We start from the raw sequence: 25,168 nt of genomic DNA on the forward strand, positions 1-25,168 counted from the left end.
GACTTGAAAGCCATACACATGATTCATTTTTCAATATGATTTGAAAACTTTGCAGCCATCAGTGATTTCATTCTTCATTTTTACTCCTCTAATCTCCTCCATTGTTTTTGGTCATTGGAATTTTTCACTCTCAACTTTTCATTTTTCCCTCTCCATCTAAATAAACATTTTTTATTGGTGAACTAATACCTGATTTTCCTCTGGGAAAAGAGGTGCTGCAAATAAAATACATTCTGGAATTTCAGGATATGAAAGCTTTTCAGCTCATTCTTCGTTAGAAGCTATAGTGAAACTGAGTTGAGCAGTGTAAATTTGTGATCTCACAGCTACATCTAGCACAGCTTAGTTTAGAGTTCCTCTTTTCCCCTTGGCATTTACCCACAGGGGAGGGAATACAGTGTGTAATCATAATTCCCTGTTAATTTTGTGATATGAAATAACTGAGAAATTTCAATTTATTTCTTCTTTATTTTTTCTTTTTTATTCTGTAGTTAACTGTGCCCAGTGCAGTGTAACACAGTAGAATCACCTCATCCTTAGAAGCAGTTGTCAGAAAAATATGGGCCTGCCTGGTAGAATGTATTAGCCCAATACATTGTCTCCATTTTATTATGAAGCTGCTGGGGAAGCTGTGATATACAGCACTGTCATTACAGATCTATTGTTAGAAAGGCTCTACAGTCTTCTGTGCACTGCCATTAATTTATAGCAGTAAACAATATGTAGCCCTCCAACTGCAGCAAAGCAGAATCTTTTAATGAGGTGGATGTTATTACCACAATAAATCAGTGCATTCGTGTAATGTATAATTCAATGTGTGTATTCCCACTGTAACTTCTCTGAGTAAGCTGATAGTGTATCATTGTCAGTGCACAGCTCCACAGTTCTTTTTTTTTTTTTTTCCCTAAGCTTTTTTCATTTGGGGACTTTTTTTTATTTGCTTGCAAATAAATGTGACATGTCTTGATAGTTGTCCTGTTGCAGGCTTCAGAAACCAACTGTAACAATAACAGCTAAAATCAATACTGTGGATTCTGGCTATATAGATCTCTGCATGATATCTTTTTTTTTTTTATTTTTTTAAAAGAGAATGGAATCAATTCTAATTGGGTTTAGCTTTATATTCAAGGAATGTAATTCTATAACTATTGATTTGGGCTATACTCATTTGGAGAGTAATAATAGAGGCAGATAAAGAGAATACATAAAATGTTACAGAACTATACAGCACAACACTGTTCCTATTTTTAATTTGTATAATTTGTCTACAAATGACCTTCTTTTTTCTTTTCTCCCTCAAGCATATCTGAGCCTTTAGGGAAAATCACTACAAATGGAGATTCCAAAATGGTTCTTGTAACAAAGAGACTTCTTGGAGTCAGTTTCATACTTCCCTGGAATAAATTTACTAAATCAGATAAAAATCCTTTTATACAGGAACAGCTTCTTTTAAAGGGTTATATTTCAAATTAGTGAACTGCAAAAATAGTAATTAACCTAAGATGTTTTTCTTTATCCTACTGCAACATGAAAGCTGCTCTAAGTAAAAAATGTAAGATTAGATTTTAGGCCATTCAAAGATCTAATCTGTCCTAGAAGAGAAAATACTTTGAAGCTTGTATGCCAAATTTCACGTGAGCTGCAAAGAAGAATTATTATTTGAATAATCATAAGCTCAGCAGAGAGAGTTTTTCATTTGAACTCTGCTTGAATTTAAGACGAGGTTAGAGATAATTTTTTTCAGGGACTTTTAGTTTTTCCTCACCTTGTAGTGTATTCTTGAGTATATTTATTCTTGAAGAAGAGAGAGAAGAAAATATTGTTTCATGTTTTTTCTTTGCTTATATTTGAATGCACCCATTGTCCATACAGATGAACATAATTTACATTAATAACATACAGTGTGCTAAATCTGTATACAAAATTGTATTGCATACATATTTTGCATATATATCCAAAGATATTTTAGAACTCTTAGAGCATTTTACATGTGGAATTGCTAAATTCACTTTGGGGTTTCTCAGTGATTTGTGCGACCTGTACTCATGTTTTTTCAAATCATTTATACAAAAGTCTGCTGAGGAAATGCACAGCTATAGGTAGCAAAATATTATGTTTCCTACTTTTAAATAAATCCCTGGGTGTTTCTATTCTAGGTAAGCACTGAACAAAGAATAATAGTATTGGTTAAAGTGGGATAGACATTTTTAGTAATACATACTTTATTTCTTTTATATCAGTGTTTTATATAGAAATTCTGATCTTTCATTTGTCTATTTCAAAGGTTAAAATTATATGAATTAAGTAAAACTTGGCTTGAGGTGGAAAATAGAAAGCATAGAAACAAGAATAGTAATATCAAAATTCCAAGTCCACCGTTAATATTCTGCCACCCCATCAATCACTACTTTTTTCTCCAAAAAATGTCAGAAAAAATGTTTCTCAGTAGAAATAAATAGTTGCTTACTATTTGCTTATTGGTGTATCCAACAAATAGTTGCTTACTATTTGCTTATTATGTGTATCCAACATGCACTCGTATCCACAGGCACCCAAGTTAAACAAGACTTTGTCCCAGACATTCCACTGTGAATTGGATGGAGTCAGTTACTTGAATCAGCAGTAAATGGAGCCTGTAGTAATGCAGAGGAGATTCTTCCAAGCAGCCATGTGTGTGTGCATGGAAGCCTGGTTCCAAGTACACAGATCTCCTCAGGTGCTTACAGGAACCAACATCTGCTTTTGCAAAGCACCAGACCTAGTCTTCTCCACACATGCCAATAGTTCTGGCTACCAAAAGGAGCAAGGGGAGTATGATGTGATAGTATTCATGTTGATCTTATTTGCTTAATGAGTTTATTGTTACCCATCTCACAGCCTATTGGAGCTTTGAACCCAAAGAGAGCAGCGTTCTTTGCCGAGAGATACGAATCATGGGAGGACGATCAGGTCCCGAAATTTCACTACGGCACTCATTATTCAACAGCAAGTTTTGCACTCACATGGTTGTTAAGGATTGTAAGTATATCTTAAAAAAATTCTTTTCCTTTAAATGATAATTAAAGCAACAAAATTCGAAACTAAAACTGAAGGGTATATGAGAGTACTGCAATTTTCTAGTAATTGCAATCAGTAGCCTAGGAGAAATGTGGTCCAAAGTTCAAGTGGAAAGTTTCAGTTTTTCTGGTACAGCCTTTTCAAATCAGTAAAGCTTTTTCTCCTTAAAAATTTCTTTTTAGTGTACATATTTCTTTAAACATGGTTAACTTCCCTTCCTTGCATATTTTCTGACTGGATTAAGTGCCAAGCATTTGTGGTTCTTAATTAATATATTTAATTTTCCCCTCCTAATGACTGAGAGTTGATTTCTGATGACCATGAAGTTCTGTGATGTAAATAATTATTTTTTAAAAATCTGCTACAATTTATATGGAAGTAACTTTGAGCTACTACATATTGATAATGTATTGGTTAAACAATGCATTTTTCAATAAAATTGAAAGGTGATTTATCTCCTAGGAAGTAATTTCTTTAGGAAAGCATTAGCAGCACATCATTAATTAAAGCTTGTTAGAATGTACAAGCATACATAAATCCTTGAAGTAATTTACAGTGCTTAGCTAATTTCAAGCAATTATCCACTAATATGTGCTTAAGTGTTCTTTAACTAAGAGGAGGCTTTTAAATCTTCCAAACATTTTTCTAAATCATAAATTATATATGAAACAATAACAGTCCTGAAGCTCTCAGTATTGGATGCTATCTTTTAGATTAACAGATCACCTTGAACAAAGTAAAACACATTATTTTTTAGATTAACAGATCACCTTGAACAAAGTAAAACACCTTATTTTTGTTACATGCTAGTTAAATAAATATCTAAGGCACCTGAGCTTGTTCATGTTGCTGAGAGCAATTTGTGTCACAACTGATACAAACTGTAGTTTCTGCTTCAGCCTTTGAGTATTTTCTTTTGGTTTTATTTGCTTTTCTTTATCTGAGTATATGAATGCGTGGAGTAAGATTAAAAAGCATTTTATTGAACAAACAAGGATCAATTTGTATTTCTCATTCTTAAATAATAGAATCAACCCTTTGCTATTAATTGTGTGTCTGCCAGAAAAATAGCATCATTCACAACCAGAACCCAAAAGAATAATAAAGTCCTTTTTTTACCCTGAAATTTCTGAAGACATGCATTGTTGTTGTTGGTTTTTTTTTTTTTAATTAATATTTTTATATGTATTTAGGAGCCCTTCACAACACTTTTCCTAAATCTGCAAGGTGGGAAGTTTGATCATGCAGATAGGACTTTTTCGTCTATTTCAAGAGCGTGGCGCAACAGTCAGCGTGACACTTCTGACATCAAGGTAAAACATTTCCTGATTTATACTGCCTCTGCCTTTATTGCAGCTGGGAGTGTAGGATGGAAAGAAGAAGACTGGGAGCCACCCCACTATTTGGAAAAAGATGCAAGGGAGATGACACATGGTTTTACTTTTGTGAGAATATTTCAGTGAATTCTTCTGTAAAACTGTAGGAAACATTTTTAGCCCTGAGACTGAAATATTTTAAACTGGGGAGGAAAACAAAGAAGACAAAGATGCTGGCAGTGGTGGGAAAGATCAGATCCAAGAAGGTAGATTAATATCAGAATTGGATTTTTTTAATGGAAGGAGGATGGAAAAGTGTAATTTGGAGAAAATCAGGGTCTAGCTCAAGGATGTCACACAACCAGCAAGAGACCTAAGTGACACAAAATCATTCACTCATATTTATGGTGAGCAGACAATTTAGGAAAGGGTTGGTTTGCAAATTACTGGAATGCAAAAATTATCAACTGACAGTGTTGAAAAAGGGATCTGTGAGAATTGAAGGCAAGCAGTAACTAGTGGAATTAATTCCACTTAGAAAAAAATATTATGTCTATATGAAATTGGGAAAGAAGAGTTTAGAAATTACAAACATGCTAGATCGTTTTCAAATTTATTTGGTCATTATGGGCTTAATTTCCTTGTAACCCGCAAGATTGGCAGATGGAATTTCAGAGTGCATTTTCTGGGTTTTTTTGAGAAATGGAGAAGGAGAAAGATACCAGTAGTGGACAAATCAATCAAAGTATTTAATATGGGAAAAAAAAGAGCAAAGAAATTATGAGGTGAGTTTAACTACAATTCACTGAAAAATACTTAGGCAAATAATCAGACTGTGTTTAAGTGCCAGGAAGATAGCTTGGAGACAAGCAAATGAAACACATGTTTATCCAGAGGAGATTATGTCAAAGCAATCACAGTTTCTGATGAGAAAAGGTAACAGACCTTATGAACAGAGAAGAAGCAGATGATGATCTTAGTTTTTTACATTGTCTTATGAGTGAGCTGGGATTACTCTGTCTAAAAGAATCCACTGTATTTGGAGAATAGCTACCAGCAGTTCATTATTAAAATTGAAAGATGTACTGAGCAGAATTCTTCTCGATAATAACAGGTTAGGCCTCAATTTCCATTGCTATGAGATTGGGAGGTACTGAAAGTGTAGTGAAATGGGTAGTGCTTCTTGCAGAAGGGAAAAATTATTTTAAAAAGTGTTAAGTGAAGTTTATTAGGGAAAAGTAATAATTGTAATTTTCATGTAGGTTCTCATACAGTTATAAAACAAGAAACAATCTACTGTGGAGAAAAAAAAAAAAAGATTTAGGGTTCTAGTACATCACCAGTGCATGTGTGTTAGCAGTATTGTGGTATAACAATAATGGGTAACATTTCATGGAAGATACATCAACAGGAAATAATGTAACTTTCAAAATGTATGACAAAAATCTTCACTTTTACCCAGCTTTAATTTGGTCTGAGCTGGGATACACTCATAGCTGTAGGCTAGTTAGAGAGAATCTGCAGTGGAACAATGATAACAATGCAAGGTCTTGAAAATAAAATGCAGGGAAAGACTGAGTAGCTATGTTTATTTTTCTTCTAAAGCAGATCAGATTGACGAGGAGCTTGTGTCCTTTTATTACATGGATATTACTGTAAGAAAAAAAGGAAAAAAATCTCTGCTGCCCATGCTGGATGGTGTAAGGGGATCCAGTATGGGTAAATGAAGGTGGTATAGAATGTAATCTTATCCCCCAAACAGTTGCAGCTGAACCAATTACTAAAAATTAGGAGTAGGCCTGATCTTAACAGGCCACACCTGTAGGCAATAAGAACAAGTGGTACAAAAGAGTGGATTGGTGGGATCTGGAGTTGGATGATAGCTACTGCAAGGACCAAGAGGAGTTAGTGCTTAGAGGAGCTGCCTCTGAGAAACATTGAGGATGAATGATTGAACGTTTCCATCTTCACTGGAAATATCTGTATTCCCCATATTTTATTACAGCTGTGAAAACCAAGTTTCTTGATACTTGGTGCTCTACCTTGCTACCTTGCAAGTGTTTGTGAAATACATGGCTAAATGCAGAACATCTATTTTACATGCAGAATTGCAACATTTTAGCCTCCTATTGCTTGAATGTGTTTAGTTGACTCATGGGTGGAAGAGTCTGAACAAAGTGGAACACTTTGATTGTGCTGCTGTAGTTGTCAACAAGTAGGGGAAACAAAGGCAAAAGAAGAGTTTTTTACTCTTCCAGCCAAAAAAATTGTGAAACTTAGAACCATTGAGCTGATTACAAGAAATTATTTCTCCTTGCTTTTTGTGTGGAAAGAATGAATGCAGTTACTGATGCTGCTGTCCTAAGATTGTTGTTAATCTTAGCTGGAAGCACTGTGTGTTACAGGAGGACTAACAGGAGCTGGCTTTGGAAAGAGCTCTTGCTGGCTGGAATCACTTCAGCAGAGAAAGCTGAAGCATATGTGTGGTCACAACCAATCTGTGTCAGTATCCTGGGAAAACCTTGGATCAATGATCAAAGCACAAAACCAATGCTCCTCTGTAGAATAACCTTTGCTTGAACTTCACAAATTTTGATTTCAAGAGATATGTGGCATAAAATTCAATTTCCTAGTTCTCCCTATCCATTTATTTGAGCAATGCAAATTAAAAATCTTTTGGAAGTTTAGGGTCTCACTACCACTCTGGCGTTATTTACTAAATAGCTCAGGATTGGTGATTTTAAATGTTTAATTATGCATTTTTAAGTTAAATATTCTGCACTAAAGAATACTGACTGTATTTCAATTCTGTGAGAGTACCACTTGGTACTTTTAAAGTACTATATAGGCATGGCCAAGTAACTCAGTTACTTCTTAATTTACATTATTGGTGCAAACAATCCTGGTTGGTTTTGTTAATACCACAGAGAAAGCAAACCTGGATAGCCTGGCAGTATTTGCCTGCACTTGTTCAGAAGCACTTGTTCCTTCTGGTTTGGCACCTAACTTGTTGCAATAAGTCTATTTCTCATTATATTTACAACAGCATAATTGTAATCCATGTTGTAATTTGCACTTTGCATGTGTTTTCCCTTTTTCCGCTGTAGTTTGCTGATTGTTTTCAGGTTTTTGTAGTTGTTAATACCATATATACAGATTTTAAGACCATCTGAAGTCCTCTTGCTGTCCTCCAAACAGCTGTGTAGCCTTCTCAGTGTCATCTGGAATTTTACTTCTGCACCTTCTGTGCCAGGCCATTAATGAGATTATTGACTGGAATTAAGAGCAGGGCAGACTCCATTACCATGTCCTCCCAGTCTGACAGTGAACTATTGATAACTGCTCTTGGAAAATGGATTTCCAGCTTGGCTACTCCCACGTTATTGTAACCCAATCTCATCTCCATTCTCTAGTTTGCTTGCAGGAATGTCATGGGAGACTGGGACAATCTCAGAGGTCTTTCTCAAAAGTAAAGCAACACCTTGCCACTTTTTCTTTCACCATCCACCACTGCAGCTTCCTTTTGAAAAGAAAATTAGATTGGTTTAATTCAAGTGATTTTTTTTCACAATTTTTCACCAAGCTATGGTCACTAGTATAGAGCTAGGTACTGTTCTTCATGTCTTTTCTTCTGCTGCTTTGTGTTTATTTCTTTTTCATGTGCTTTGAGTTAGTTTTGGTGAATTTGATTAGTTTTGTTCAAAAAGAGATGCTAGGAGACCATAAAAGAAATATTTTCTTTAATAAAAGAAAACATTAGTAAACTCCAATTACACTGTTCTAGGTTGTTCCACCATAAAATGGGCATTAATTTGTGAAATCCTGTGATATGACACACAGCTGTGGCAGCTATTGTAAGGCTGGGGGAATGGTACTGAATATCTGAATTTGTATCTCATACAGGTTTCTTTAGCAAATTGTGATCCTCATAGTGTAAAACAGCTGAATTTTAGGTACAGAAATGCTGTTTCAGAAAGTTTATTGTAAAACTTATTAGCATAACATAATTTTAGACAGTTTTTCTTTAAATCAAACTTCGTATTTAAAGTCTCAAAAGTTACTGAATAAAGTTGCTGTGAAACTGGCAACATGACCCTTCTATAGGAGAAATTTCATGTCATAGTAGTCACAAAAAGAGCAATGACCAGCAAAATTCAGAAGCAAGTACCTAGAAATTCAGATTTTTAATCATAAACTGGTATAGTGAAATGTTAACATATTTAGGATGCAGATATTTGGTTTTCATAAATGATTTGGTTTTGTGTAAAATTGTGCTAAGATCCATAACAGGGAAATACTTCCCTGAATTAAAAAGAAAAAGTTCAATATATACCATTGAATACTTTTACTTAGATTCTAAGTAAAAAGTAAAATAATTATATATATACACACACACTCATATATATATATGTATATACATATGTAAATAGAGAGAGTAACAGGATTTAAAGTGCTTTAAAGATGCAGGTTGTTATCCAATGAGATATTGACTCCATGAAATCTATTTATTGATCAATGATGGATCAGGTCTTAATTGTGGTTATCATACGTTTCTTTAGTCTACTAAATAAATATCCGGACTTTTTGTACTTCTCTGCTTAATTGTGAATTACTGAGAAGTTTAGTATTTTTGTCAAACTAGAAAATGTTTGAGGTATAATCACTTAGAACTTTAACAGAGTGGTTAAACATTGGCAAAATTTGTTTCTTCATTAATTACCCTCAGAATTTTAATGGAAACCTGCAAAAATATTTTTCCTACAACTTGGCAGAGTTTCAGGCAGTGTCTTGAGACAATTTCTTAGTTGACAATTTCTTAGCAAGAAATAACACACATATAGCAGATGAAGGGAAACTCATGGGTAGTGAGAAATTATACTTCCCAACTGTCTTGAAAATTATTTCATTGAAGTGTGATGAAAAAATGAAATTTGAGTTAATTTAATAGATTAGTATATATTTCTTGAATGCCATTTAAGTCCTTAACAGAAGAAATAAAGTGTTGCAAATATGAATAAAAGTCTAGACTTCCAATATGCATTTTTATTATTCTGCTTGACAGGTTATGTATAGGCTTAATATTGCTTAACGTGATTGTGAAATAATTTAGTTTGAAAATTTGGTATCTTATAAATGTTTAATAGGATTAGGGATCTGTCATTGTTTCTAGACATCTTTGGAGATCATATAACTCTGCTTCAAAATGCATCAGTCATTTCCTAAACAAAAGAAAAAATAACATTTAATTGCATTAATGAAACAAAGTATGTAATATTAATTTTTTTTTGCATGGGAAAAAAAATTACCACTCTTAAACTGACATCCTGTTGATACTGCATTTTTATAAAAAATATTTTTAATGAATTTTCCTTAGAAATCATTGTTTTCATGTGCTATGGGGCAATTTCTGTTAGAGAAAAATTGTACTTTAGTTTTATGCAGAATTTTATAACTATTTTAATAAGAATCCTGGTATGGCAGGTTTTTCTTAAAGTAAGTACTGAGTGTTAGATTTATGTTGATATTGTCTGTGAGCTCCTTCTTCAGCTGTGGTGAAAAGCATGGCAGAACAACTGAAGTATTGCTTACCATAAGGATCTCTTATATCTTCCTTGTAGAAATGGTGAATTCCAACAGCGAAATTTCAGAAAGTAATTTCCAAACACAAGTCCTAAAACAAGAGCTTCAACAAATCATAGAGATGTTTTGGCTTTTTCTGTGAAATTTAAACAAAAGAAACGTGGGACAGTTTTACCATTTCTGTACATGTGCTGAGTATGGAAAATTTTAGAAGAGACTCAGTCAGCAGAGTTAGAAAAAGTATGGAGAGAACCAAAATTTTTAGTTGGAAGGGGAGACTTCTGGAGGGAACAAATCTAAACTGTCTAGAATCCTTTAGCTTGCAAAAAGAGATCCCTGAGGAAGAATGTGATGATCATGGAGGTCTGTAGTACTTGGAAGGGTGCATAGAAGAGCAAGTAAGGAACTAACATTTACTGGGTTCCACAAAATGGCTATTGGGATCATGCACTGGAACTGCCAGGAAGCAGTTTTAGAACAGCTAAAGGAAACTTGTGCAGACAAAACTCCAGACCCCATGCTTGATGATTTTACAAATCAACCATGGATTAGTTCAGAACCATTTAGCTGTAAGAAACTGACAGAATGTCCATGCAGAGGCTGTGTTTGCCCTGTGTTAGTCCAGTCCTGGTCACTGTTCCAGGTGAGGTATTAAAGGGTTCTTCATTCTGGCCTCTCATGTCTGGTCCTGCATCTTCATGTGATGTTTGTGTGAAGACATTTACTAAATCATTCCTCCTGCCATGCAAAACAAGCAAAAAGTGCCTGCATTTTTTTTAACATTCTCATGTGTCCAGGAAGTTCTATTTTCTAGATTTGCACATGTGGGTCAGCATCTGCTGTGTTAATGTCAGTTAAATTTGTAATTAAAAATGTTATTTGAAGTTAAAAATGTGATTTGAAGATTTTAAGAAAAAAGAAGACCCCACAAATACAGTTGAGAAGGACTGTTAAGGACTGCAGCTGCCAAATACATGAAGAATATTTGTTTACTTGATAAAAATTAATATTTTGTGATCAGGTGTTTTTGCTGTTTTAGTAAAAACTTTTCCTTTAACTAATGTTATAATTTTCACCCGTATAAAGGCATTAAAAATGGGCTCTAAATGCAGCTCATTTCCAATGGCCACATGCATCTGTTTGCACTCCCTTTTTCCATGGGTAAATGTTAGCACATGGCCAAGAGAAGAAAATCACATAACAAAGAAACTCCTTTTGTAGAAATGTATCATAATGGTGACAGTGAAATACTTTCTGAAAACTCATTTCTGGAGTAATGAAAAGCTTTATGAAAAGTTTCTAATAGTCAAACTAGTAGAAATTACAGGTAATTTTGAAGTTTCCAGCATATTGTTTCTGTGTAGCCTAATGAAAACAATGTGTTCTAGAAAGCCAAATGCTTTCTGATCTTGAAAGAAACTAATGAATATCTGTACAGATACATATTTAAAGAAGAAATAAAAGCATTGGCAACATATGTAATGAGCTTGTGTTTTAAGTGCTCAGATCAGGGTATGGTTTCATATTTGTGGTGCGTGCTGCTATCAAATTAATAGTCCTGTGCCTCTGCTTTTTCTTTGCTGGTTTCTGTGATGATAAAAACTCTAGCAACCTCAGTGTTACTTTTTTTTTTTTACAAACTTTATTTTTTACAGCATTTATCCTTGCTACATTCTTGTTCTTATGCAGTGAAATAGTTTCAAATCTCTTTTTTATCAACTGCTTGTCGAGCATTTGGTACAGAAGCATGTTTTTTACCCTAGTTAATTAGGGGACTGTAAACAAAAAGATGTACAATTCAAAGCCAAGCAGTGTTTCACACAAGGATGGAGGTGATAATAGCTTAATTCCTGCTTGATCTTTCCTCTCTTTGCCCTGGCTACTTCGGCTTGACCTTGCCCGCAATCTGATGACCTCCTCCTTGCACTCAGCCATTTGGAAAGCTGCTCATGCCATAGCTGGCCCTCAGGGGCTATCTTGGAGACCTCTGAGCATTGACCCATGTCAGGACTGCGTCTCAGATCTGATCTGCTGATCTTCTGGCGTGGCCACATCCTCCACCCACAGTAGACAAAGCCACTGAGGCAGTCTGATTTTTTTTTTTCCTACTTCTCAAGTGGCCTGCAGCTTGCACTTGCTGTATGGAAGACCAATTTTACACCACTCATTTGCTATGAAATACACTTATGAAGCAATTATGTGTATTGATCCTTTCTTTACAAAGGAAGTAAATTCTCTAATTTAGTGGCTCAATTTTTCTAAATCCATCAAATTGCCAGGTTTATTGGGTGTATTTAAGTCTCAACATCAAGTTCCACAAAAATACCCCCCAAAAAACCCAACAACCAAAAAATCCTACCCAAACAATCTACCTTTAAAATATGGGGCAGAAATATGTGTGTTACATCTTTATGGGCTTTTTCTATTAAGTGTTATACCCAGACATTGCAAATATTTTTATGAAAGTATATAAATAAGGTTCTAATCCCATTAACTTGGATAAATTTATGTATTACCTACTGTGTATTTTATAAAATGCATGACAACTTAGGAAGTTGCAGGTCTTTTTGCAAAACAAGGAAATAATCCACTTATCCAGAAGAAAATTCTTACAGGTTTGAGGGTAATTTTCCTTCTTAGCATGTTACGTTCAGTTTTGCATAGAATGTGTCATTTTTTGCTTAATAAATTTTGTTTTTAGCCATTACTATTACTTTCTTTTTCTGAGAAGACTTAGAAATCACAATTCCTGTACTGTTTTTCCTCAGCCATGGTAGCTGTGCCAGCAGAGATGCTAGAGCAGGCCAGCCAGGGAGGTGTAAATGCTGAGTTCCAATCCTGTTCAGCACAGGCCTGGAGCATCAAAAACATCACTTGTTTACAGCAATGATGATCCTGACAAGGAATTTAGTGCAGACCTTGTAACCATGTGAAATCCCTGCCTTTTTGTCTCTTGTGCATGAGATTTTGTGTGGTTCTTCCCTGTAATATATAGACTGGAGACATAATTGAGTAAACTAATTTTATGTGAAAGAAAAATATTGACTCTCTTCAGCTTTGTGGGTTTTTTTCTTTGTTTGTTTTTATGGAACATGTGGCATAACTCCAGGTATTTTGGAATTTACAAAAATTATTTCTGGGTGTTGGACAATCTTAGGTAATAGCCTAAACTTTAGGTTCTTAGATCCTTTACATTAGAGAAAAAAAGACTATAACTGGGTTTCACACCTTTGTAATTAATATCTATGATGCTGGTTTCATCCAACTGTAGATTGCCATTTGTGCATTTGCACTTTAAATGTGTATTGTACTAAAATGTGAAAGAATCAGTTTTCCACAACTTTTTACCATCATTGATTGTTTGTACCTTTCCAGTAAGTACTATCTGTGCCATGTGATGTTCATTACTTTGGTTTTTTAAGTTTCTCAGTGCATAATATGCAACCAAAACCAATATTCTGACATTTTAGTTTTAGAGCCTGTAGTATCTCAGTTCTTTGTCATGTTAAAAGCATGCTAAGGAGTCATCATATCTACAGGTTTGAATTTTAGAAAGTACAGAAGGGGACCCTTCTAGGGAAGGAGGGGGATGTCTGTGGGAGAATTTTATATATTCTCTTTGCTTAATTCCATCCCAATAATTACTTTTTTTAATGTGACACAGTGCATCCTTTGACAGAATTTGACATGGCATTGTTTTTCATTTATCTACAGGAATTGATTCCTGAATTTTATTACCTCCCAGAGATATTTGTCAACAGCAACAATTACAATCTGGGAGTGATGGATGATGGAACAGTGGTGTCTGATGTTGAACTTCCACCATGGGCCAAAACCCCAGAAGAATTTGTTCGCATTAACAGGCTGGTAAGATGGCTCTCTTCTATTGTCCAGTCACTCCTGTCTTGCAAGACTCTTCTGAAATAATTTGCATCTTTGCCTGCAATATATATATTTATATTATAAATATAAACTATGAAGATATAGTTTTAGTAGGATTTACAAATGTTGGAAGAAAAAAGGAATATAGTATTCTCAGTCTTAGATTTGCTCACAAAAGTTTTAATGCAGTCTAAATATACAGGAGATCTTACCCTTTTTATGTGTCAGCTCTCGTGGTTCTAAAGAGCTAATAAAATCATCACTTTGCAGTAGGCTTGAAAAAGCTTGTTTGATCATAAAAATATTTGTGACTTAAATGTGATTTTGAAGTTTCTTAATTTTAGTGTCCGTATAACTCCAAAGAGGCATTTTCAATCTTCTGCCACCTCTTCCATTTCTTCCATTAAATTGATATTTTTCAGAGCCTTTTTACAAGAAAATAAAACTAAATTCTCCCTTTCCTGCTTCATTCTCAAACCTGTGTTACTGTTCTCTTCCCTGTTTTGGGAAATGCGGTTGTTAGCACTGCCTATCTTCACTGTGCCCTCTGGGCAGTGAAATGAATTACAGAATAGCTATCACACTATCACCAGTGGTGTTTCAGCACATTCTCAAAAGCTATGTTAGGCTCTTCTCAGAATGAAACAGTTCTGCACTGATGGCATTCTGAAATAAATAACAGAAGCCTTTCCTACCAAATCTTGAAATATGAGGCTGCAGTTTTCATGTGGTAGCCAGCTAACTGGGAAATAGTGAATTAAGGCATGGAAACTCTCAAGAACCTTTCAGATACCAGGCTTATCAGGATAGCATCCTGATACTCCTACGTTAGGATATGGGAATCGAAGAAGTTCTGTTGTTGGTGGCACGTCAGGCTTTATAACATTGGAGAACCTTTACATAAGAAGAAATCTGTGGTTCAGAAGTTAATTAGAATGTTTCACACTACACTTGTACTGGTAACATGATACCTTTTTTTCAGAAATGCTGTGTGGCCTAGATTCCTGCAGGCAGTGGTAGATGCACCATAGTAATCACAAAGAACGTTGGGTGGATTTAGTGTTTTCCTTCATCCATATGTACGTGCAAATTTTATTTAAATGAGATATGAAATACAGTAACATTGAGCAGGACTACTTGGCAAACCATGTTGAAACTCAGCTTTTGATCTCACAGTTGTGGTGATGGGTAGGGGAGGTAGCCTGACACCTCTGTGAGCTTGGCATGTGCTGGTGCTTCAGAATAACCTGGGAAATGCAAAGCTGTGTTCTTGAGCAGACTTGTCAAAGGCACATCTGTCAAGGTGGCCTTGATCTCTCATGACTCCGGTGTTTTAGATTTTGCATTAAAATATACTTTTATTCTATTAGTTACAAATCTGGGTTTCCCCACTGTGAAGGTAATCTCCCACTTCCTCGTTGTCTAAGATCTTAGCTCTTAATTATTTTTCCTCATTCCAAGCCATGGGCTAGGTTTTCTCACCCTCCTCGCTCTGTATACTCTGACATATCATTCCCTCATTCTTCCTTCATTTCCCAGTCTGCTGCTCATGTCTGCCTTCCTTGCAGCTCTCTTTGATATCTCTCGCTTGTGCAATATTCTTGGCATGAAACTTTACAGTTTTCAAGTATTAATTGCACAGAAAAAAATTTGATTTTTTTAAGGCTTAAGCTAGTTATGAAAGTAAGAAATAATTTATCAAGTGTTGGTATTAAAATGTGCCAGACATCATCCAGATGATGTCAGGTGTTCTACCAAATGGGTAGGACCTACAGCTGTAGGTCCTTGATGCTGTTTCTGTAATTAGGATACCAAGTTTTGGTCGGTCTGGTAGCATTAAATTTAAGCCTCTCTGCCAATGAATTACATTAACTGCATCTATCTGACCTAGTTAAACTTATCCAGTCGTAATGGGCCTGGCTGGTGTGGGTGATGCCCTCTGTGATCTGCCACTTTTGCAGTGGAATAACACTGAGAAAATTACATGCAAATATTAAATTGCTTTTCCTTGTTTATACTTGGTGGATTGAATACCATCAGCATAGTTTCTTTTTCAAGTAGAATAGTTTAGGGAGACTGCTTAAAGCTCAGATCCACACTAATATGATCAAGAAGAGCTTGCTACAATGTGGCATGGGCTGATGTATTCAGCTAATATTTCCTTGCTGTCTCCTGGTTCAGACAAAATAGGGATTACAGTATTTCAAGTGCTCATTTTGTAAGCTATGACATAAAGATATTTTTTCTCCTTTGCATTTGAGTTTACCTCTTTAAGTCCCCAGATCTTATACAACGATTGGAGCTCATGAAATGCATACTACTTTGATCTGTGACCTTTCTGTGGTGCTAATCGGGTTCCTGATATCATTATACCTTGCTCATTAATCATATTTCCTGCAGCCCGTCAGGCAGCCAGACAGCGCAAGCCCCTGTTTGCAGCCGCGTGTTGGCAGCTTTCTGCTTTTCCAGATTATTACAGTGTGATACTTCAGCTTCTCATAACCAGACCCACATCAAGCTGTGTGCTACAATTAAAGTCAGATGGTCCTCAGGTTGAACAGGGATATTCTGTTGCAGCTGTCTGTCTTTCTGGAACAGAGCAGCACGGGGAACAGATGATAGGTAGGACAGTGCATAATAACAGCTTGTACAGTACTGGGTCAATAGCAGGGGTTCAGAGCATTAATTGACAGGCTGATAGCTGATTTAAAAGTGATTTCCAACCTATTTTTAATTCTATAAAGTGTGTATTTTAATTGAAATAGGTCATTTTCTCTGTGTTTGCTCTGAGAGAAAAAGCAGAATGGTGTATAATTAAAACTGGATTTTGATTGATGTAATGTTATCATGAGCTAAATGGTAGCATCAGGATGTCATTCTAAGCAATACAAAGAACTCCAAAGTGCATCTATTGCTTCTGCATATAGTTGGTATTTTGTATTAGTCTGTGATATACAATGTTTTGCAATAACATAACTCAGTAGCGGGGTAGGGTATTTTTCTCTGAGACAGTCCAGATTTTGATGGAAAAGTGACTGTGTTTTTACCATTGTGAAACACGATTATATACCTCTAAAGCTCAGGCATACTATGTTTAGTGCCAAGAAATAACTGCTAAGACATTGGAAAATGTTTTTCAGTTTATACAAGTGCAGTTAACAATAACTATATTATTGTCTAAATTCATCATTTCATAAATGTGTTTAATAAGAATTATAGTATTAGCTTAATAAGAGTAAAACCCACAAGCTTTTAAACAAGATAAAATTATAATTCCTCCCCCCAACAAAACAGAAAAATCTCAATGCAACATACTGTTGCATCCTTACTTTACTATTTCCAAGTTGTAGTATCTTTAGCATTTAATATGTGAGTGAAAGGGAGGATGCAAACTTCATCTGATACCTAACAATTTTTGGTTCTCCCATGCTTCTGAAAGGCCTACAGGAAATAGGAATGGGAAGTGATCTTGGGAGAATATAAAGAGATAGATGCTCAGATGTGGTTTGGATACAGAAGTACTAAACAAAACCTTTAGCAGCAGCTTTCAGACACAGAAACAGATAGAACCTTTAAAACTTAGACTTTTGTGGCATCTTTTCTTGGCTTCACAGTCTTAGTTATGTTAGGTGCTCTCCTTTAGAACAGTTTTCTGTTTTAGGAATTTAATTTCACGTGTTGGACCTAGGGATAATTACTGCATTCAAGCTGATAGAAATTTTAAATGCCCTTTGTATCAAGCATGAAAAAGTAGACATTTACAAAGACCAGGTGAAACCCAGGGAAAAGCCCTATGCTTCCCACTGATAGTTAGGAATAGCTAAAAATCTCAATAAGGAAGTTCTGTTCTGCATGGTAAAGTAATCTATTTTGTCCTGTCATTGAAAGTTGGATGTCTGAATTGGGAAGAATTAATTTGAAACTATTAATCAACAGATAATAACTAAATTTCACACAGCTTTGATGAGCCTCAGCTTTTTGAGAATTAGATTGCTTCAATGATAATGAAGTTATTGAGGTCTGTCAAGACAGCTTTCCACAATATATCTCAATTTAAGTGTTTTAGTGCTTTATTGCAGAGTTAGTCCTTTCATGATTTGGAATTTATCCATTTTGTTCAATACTGGGGAAAATGCAAGACAAATTAGAAAAGTGATGAGATTACTGTGCTGGACTGAAAGTTTTGAAATCCAATTCTCAAATAATTGAAAATGTAGTATTTGGAAGCTGGGATGCTTTCTGAAACAAATGAAATGTTTAAATACATAAAGATGCTATACACAAAATAAACGTGGCAGAGCCATGAAAAGCAAAATGGAAAGGAAGGGTAGGGTGTCATTTGCCCCAATACAAATTTTAGTGGAGCACAATGAATCAGTTTTAAGAACTGTCTAAGGTAAGAAAAATCTCCAGTGAGAATTAGAGTCATTATCAGTTGATATGGGGCATTACTTTTTAGCACAAGCAACTCCACCTTATACCAGGCTACACTGAAAAAGTAGCATCTTCTGCCAACTCTCACACAACAGTGCTCAGAACTGCAAGTTTTGTGAGTTGGGTGAAAAAACAAAACTTGGTTTTGAAAAAATTATGTTACTTTCAGTCTGTTAAAACTATTGCTATTAGTCAAACATAGGTACTGGGTTAAAGCCTGGAACGTGGAATGTACTGGATTTTTTTGTGTGTTATCTTGGAAAAATCTCTCTGCGATGTTTTTCCTGGTTCCACAGCTGTGTATTTGAAAATGTTACAGCAAATCATACCATAATGTGATACTAGCTATGTGAATTAAGGCTTAGAAGTGGGGATTACTAGTAATAGATTGCTAGATCATTAGTTGTGTATTTCTGATAACAGCTGACTCATTCAATATGTTAAAAACATTAGAGAGGAGAAAAAAAGGGGTAAAATGTAAACTAGGCTTAACCAGCAACATCAGAGTTGTAATGTGTGCGGCACCTACTTTGAGATTCTGGTCTTCATAGAATTGGATGTGGTCTTAAAAAGCTGGAATGCAGATGGAGCTGTGTACACTGAGGAATGAAGATGCTTCCAGCAATCCTGGCTGATGTGGGATGTTCACAGAATTTGAGAATTTTGATATCAGTTCTTTCAGACTCTGAACTTTACTTCAAATTCTATTTCTGATATTTGGTGATTTCTTGTGCCTTTTCTTTGAAGATTATAATCTATATACAAAACAAGATCTATACAATATCCTCTGAATGGAGGATGTCTATTAACTCTACAAGTATTATAATTTTTAGCAAAAATGGCTTTCATAAATTATTGTGGAAAAGATAGCTATAAAACTAATCTGTAACTTTGCTTTTCCTGACAAATACTTTTATTTCTATGCTATGAATGTGCATTATGCAATTAAAATAGCTATATGTTTATGCAAATAAAATAGCTGTATGTTTAAACATAATTAGTGCCAGTGAATATTAAAGCATCATGCTACAGTCATTTTATGGTTTTTCAAGATGTAACTATGAAAAAAGTTTTATACAGGAAGTAAGGTTCCTTGTATCAGGCAAAATAAACATTTTCATCCATAGAAGTCTCAGAAATGTAGCAATCTAATTCCAGTCAGGAATAGTATTCTTCAGCAAAGTTGGGTGTGGAAGGTGCAGTCTGCTGGCATATTGGATTTCATCTGTATAAAAGGTTGATATTGTTTAATACTTTTTTTTTTCCCCTCATCTATGGAAACAAGGCTGTCCTGGGAAGCACAGGGGCTCCACTCTGTGTGCACTTAGCAGGCAGAGGGGCACAGGTGATCTCTTAAACAGCTGAAGGGAATGTAGGCTGGTGTGTGAATGAAGCAGGATTCCTCCTTTCCTGGAGAAGCACTTCCACGATTCCAGTGTGCAGTTCTAGTCATTGTCTGGTTTTCCCTTTCAGTTTCTCCATGGGGATTACCAGCACTGGCTTAAAGCTGTCTGCTTTTGCATTTGGTGCATTGGTAAATCTGTGTTCCTGCACCACTCAGGGTCATCTCCTGCCAGCTCAGCACACGTGACAATTTCATCATCTGTGTTTGTGCAGGATTTTTTCCACTTTTATAATTACTTTCCAAAAGTTAGAACCTTTGTCTTTGACATAGAAACGTTTGTGTGCAGGGTAGAATCAAAAAACCTGGGTAATAGCGAGCAATCTTTTGATTTAATTATATCATGTACAGGTCTGATTATTATCATAGGAAGGGGAGAATGAGACTTTTTTACCTGTTCTGAAACACTTTATTCAGTTCTGAAGATGAATGTAGAATAACCTTAGCAATGCAAGCATAACCACAAATAGCTGAAATTGATGCAGGTAAAAACCTAATCTGTTGGTATTCTGGAGGGAAAATTAAAAAAATCATTCAATACAAGACATTTTTGAAAAGTAAGGAGGAAATATTTCTAAGGGAATGTGATATATGGCCTATTAGAAAAGACTCTGAAAATCTGTGAATAAAAAATGTAGACTAATTTTTCTGTGTGTACAATTGACTGGCTGTGTAACTTATTTTTATTGAAGTGCCATCTAAGAAATATGGCCAGAAATTCATGTTTATTTAAATCCAATTCTGTTGGAATCGTGGCTTTATTAATTTTCATATATGAATTTTTATTGATTTAATTTGTAAAGAAAACTACAATACAGAGAGAGTCAAATAAATTCAAGAATATGAGGGAAATAATTAAAAGTGAACCCAAACTGTGCTTTTGAACAGAAGGTAAGGATACTGAAAGCATTCAGTTTGGGTTTCATAATACAGCAAAATAGGCTAATATTGGGAGATGGGATTTGCATAATATATATGATGGAATACACTGGAGAGATGCATCTGTAGGACAAAGTTAATACATAATAAAATATATGTGATGATGGAAAGAAACTGTTTTTTTGCCTTTTCAATGAAAACAGTAACCTAGGTAGCAGACCGTCATTTGCTAGTCAAAAGCCTTGATCTATTTTCTATCCATTCCATCTTTGTAAATAGAAAGAAAAGCAGAGTTTTTCAAGTCTGTTCTTTCCATAACATTTCTTTCTTTATGTCTGCAATTCCTACCATCTCTTTAAACTGCATGCAAGTTACTTTATAGAAATTACAACCAAACTCTGGACTTCAAGAATGTAAGCAGTGTAGAATTATTTTTAAAAAGTCCACACATGCTTGTATTTCAGCAGTTTCTGAGAGTGGGATAGATGCCAGTCTTCCTGAATGAAGAAAACTTAAAGGACTCATAGATAGTTAGGCTTTGCTATTGTGAAAAAATAGTTAAAGAAGCTGGTATCATAATTTGCTACACTTCATAATTCTAAAACTTTAAGGTCTTGAATAAGGCTAGCCTAATTCTCTCATTTAAAAAAAAGCCATAACCTATCACATTCTAAAAATAGTTCTAATTAATTTCCAATTGTTACGACACTACACACTTATGTGTAATGTGTCTGTGTTAGTGGAGTCAAGGTGAGCTGCAATAAAACTGAAACATACAAGTATTTTAACTGACAGCAAAATTAAACAAGGAGATTTAAGAGCAAGAAAAGCCTGGATACACATATAAGAGTCAAAAGGAAACAAAGCCTAAACTAAAAGTAGGGACTGTAAAGAGAGTGATGGGGTATGCAGATTTCCTAATGAGGTAAAAGAATTTACCATAGAAAAGATAAATATTAAAACATGGAGGAGAATGTTAGGCAATTGGGAAAGATTATAGAATGTTGAATATAACACAGTTTGAGTAGATACAGTTAAAAAAAAAAAACCCTAAAGTAGGTATATTTGCTTTTATCCAAAAATAAGGTGTTTGGAAGCAATCTAGACAATTAAATTTGCTTTCAGCTCTTTTGTTGTGTGATGTTGTAGAACTGGTGTTTGAAAGCGAGTCCATGGAGGACATTCAAGTTATTACTGTGTGAAATGAAGTGGGAAACAATTGTGCTGGAGCTACTGCCCCATTTAACAGGTGTTCACTAAATCTGTCTGTCTTCTCTTTGTCTGTTCTGCAAATGTTGTGCCTGGACTGATACTGCTGAAAATGTACCAAGAATTTTGAGTAAGGTGTAAAAATTGCTTCACAAGCTTAGTGGTAAGGGAGGAAAAAAAAAGTTTGAAAGATATGGCAGTTTTTTACTCTATTTACTGAAACTTACAGTCTGTGATTGGAAGGGTCCTTGCAAACAAATATCCAAGTTGTTCCTCCTGTAGGGAGGTAAGGACTCGCATACAGCAAATATACTGGTAAACTTGAATTTGGTGTGTAGCTCAAAACAAAGTATTTGTAATAGAGTCAGTGTAGAGAAGTTTCCATCCTAAGTGTTGGAAAAGGAGGTGAGATTTTTGGCAATATTTGCAAACGTGGAGCTGGGGTTTTCAGCTGAAGAAGGGGAGGGGCTGAGGAAACCTGACCATCTGTGCCCTACATGGAAGGATACAAAAAGAAGTCAGCCGAGGCTTTGCTTTTGGTGCTTTTTCCTGGCAAGACTCCACTCCTGGGATGAGGAAGAGTAATGTTACTAAAACCATCTGGGATATAGAGAAAGCTTATGACAATGATATGGATGTAGGAGGAACTCTGGTATGAGGAAAGAGTTTCTTGTTCCTAGAAGAAAGGAGATAAGAAAGAGCATAAGAAAACCTTACAGTATAATGTATAGTACTGAGAAGATGCTTCAGGAAATGACATGCATTATTTTGTAACATGGGGACATAAAAGTTGTTCATGAAGTGATAAATTTAACTTTGCTACAGGGCAATATTTTTGAAAAAGTGTGAATTAGACTCAGAAATATAACAATAATACTCAGAAATCAGAGAGGGACATTTATACAAATAAAAGCTTACTTACTTTGTTATGTGGTACAAAACATATAATATGAAATACAAGATCTTACATTCAGCAGTTAAGACAAGCTCAGAGAAATATATGACAGAAATAGTACCCCCCTGTCCTTGCTCTATTAAATAGGAGTATCTTTTTCTTAACCTAATTAAATTAATGATGTTTTAGTCATTAGAACAGATCTTTAGGCTTTATAGAAAGAAAAATCTGAAGAAATGTTTCCAAAACTTAGGGATGTATCTAAGGAGAGCTCCCCACCTCTTCTTCCTACCCCTCACCAAATTTCCCCAACTGTGTCTTTGTTCAGGGACAGATGTTTGCAAAGCTGTGCTTTAAATTGAAATAACATGAAAAAGCCTTATTTCTAACAAAAGTTATTATTTTAGTGACCTGATTTACAAATTTTTCTCCCATTTATGGCACTTGCACAGCAAATGGCATAGTCAGCTGCTCTGCTGACTAGTGGAAGTACAAACATTCTTGAGTGGAAACTTCTGTTTGCTCTGTTGAAGTTATCTCATTAAGCAGCAGCGAGCAGTGTGGGCTTGTGGAGCTGGCCAGGCTCTAGTTAGCCTGTTCCTGGTCCCAGTTTGATGATAGCAGCCCTGTGCTCTGCAGGGAGTATCCTGCTGCTGCCTGAAGAAAGACAGTGTCAGGCTCCTGGTGATTATGTGCCTTTGCAAAAGCAGTGGGTGGAAACTGATGGAAAAGGTTGCTGCACCCCAGCCCATCTGCTCAGCATCAACCTCCTGCTAGATGGTCCCTCACATCTGCCAGTTGTTACCCTTTAATTGGAAGTTCAGGTGTAGCCCTTTTGGTTTAAGGAGAGGCCAAACTATAGACCATTAGTCAAGAAAAGAGAATGTACTTGGCAAAAAAAATGCAGGTTTTTAACAATCCAGGTCATGTTCACACGAGTCATAAATGTACTGGGCGCTTGGTTGCTTTGGTCAGATGGTTGGTCCACCTTAAATGAGAAAGGACTGTGAATTCTTTTCCCAGTTTCTCTTTGTGAAGGAATTCAAGCAGCCCCAGATCTCTTAGGTTGTAGCTTTTATTCTCAGTCTTTATTAGTTAAAAGGCTGCTTATGCTAGCTACAAAGTCTGCCTTTAAGTAAATACTTGCTGATCTATTGATCTGTATTAGTAACATTTGTGAGATACAGAGTCAACTACAGAACCAAATCCAATAAAGGGCCAGTTTTAATTTCCTTATTTCATTCTCAAATAGCCACGTATTGCTATACTCTGCAATTTAAATCAATACAATTGTTCTGCTTTTGAAGCATGAAGTAAAGGACCATTGGTAACAAACATCAGAGCTAGAGTTTCTCATGCTTGTGCTCACCTGATCCTTTCCAGGTTAGTTTAAGTACTTAAAGAATGTTTTGGCTGCCTATCTAGGATCAGTTTGGCTGAAACATGTTAGGGACCTCTCACTTGCCAGTGTCTGTGGCAGATCTGAGGAATAGAATATGGGAAGGGGGAAACTTTAATCAGCAACAGAGAGCAGGTGTATCATCTTCCATTAATGTAGCTGCTCTGTAGGAGGATAGTGGAGGGTATATCTACAGAAAGATAATATTTATGTGACCCAGAGAAGGCTAGCTGAGACAATCTGGCTTACTTCTTTTTGCGAGAAATTTTCTCCAACACTGAAGTTTCAAAATAAGTCTCCAATAAAAAAGTTATGTGAAATCTCAGCTTTTTTCTTTTTTGCATTCTGAAATATTCCTTCCTATTTGGATTTTATTTAGGCAGACTAGTATTGTTATTAACAAGCATCAGCTTGTAAAGCAACATTAAAGATACTAATAATAGCAAAAGTATATCTGGCATTCAAATAGGTTATAAGCAGACAAAATTCTGCATTGATAAAGTGACATAAAATATACTCTTGTGAGGTCTTTTGAGTTTGTCATCCAAATGGAAGGGATTTTCTAAACTACAGTTAAATGTTGGACCTGATCCAAGTTAGTTGTTAGTGAGAGTTGAACTGGGCTCATAAAAACATGAAAGGTTCAGCAGCATACAAGTAGTTTAGAGGAAATTGATTTAAAATATTAGGAAACTCAAGTGGGTTTAGTTTTGCAATGTGTAGAATAAAAATAATGCTGGAAGCTTCATTTATAATGTTTATTTTGAATTAATAAAACCCCCAAAATTCTCCATTGTTTAAAGGACAAAAACCCCCACATACAAAAAAAAACCCTGTGTAATTATTTTGAGGATGTTCCAAACCACATGCTAGAATAAAAATAGTGCAAAGTATCTTGTTTCTAAAAATCTCTTAAAAAATAAATTGCAAATGTATAGCAGAAGAGTCCTTAAGGGCAGTGAAGCTTCCTAATTGTAACTGACATTATCTCTTGCCATCTGCTTTCTGAGGCAGAATAAGAACTTTGTAATGAGGATTAGGAGTGGAGGATGGTGAAAGCATGCTCCAGGAGCTGCTGGAGCATTGTCTGCTTTCATAATAAATCACAGGATAAC

At 35.4% G+C, this 25,168-nt stretch overlaps 1 protein-coding gene across 2 annotated transcripts in view; it reads left to right on the forward strand.

Moving 5' to 3' along the window:
- Positions 1–25,168, forward strand: part of LRBA (LPS responsive beige-like anchor protein) — a 368,959-nt gene that overhangs the window by 263,611 nt on the left and 80,180 nt on the right. For both annotated transcript variants that reach the window (XM_036381985.2, XM_036381986.2), the window contains 3 exons: positions 2,878–3,018; positions 4,251–4,370; positions 13,668–13,820. In XM_036381985.2, coding sequence (XP_036237878.1) covers positions 2,878–3,018; positions 4,251–4,370; positions 13,668–13,820 — 414 coding nt within the window. The remainder of the gene's footprint in view (positions 1–2,877; positions 3,019–4,250; positions 4,371–13,667; positions 13,821–25,168) is intronic.

This window comes from Molothrus ater, chromosome 4 (genome assembly GCF_012460135.2).
Source record: "Molothrus ater isolate BHLD 08-10-18 breed brown headed cowbird chromosome 4, BPBGC_Mater_1.1, whole genome shotgun sequence".
Classification (NCBI taxonomy): Eukaryota; Metazoa; Chordata; class Aves; order Passeriformes; family Icteridae; genus Molothrus; species Molothrus ater.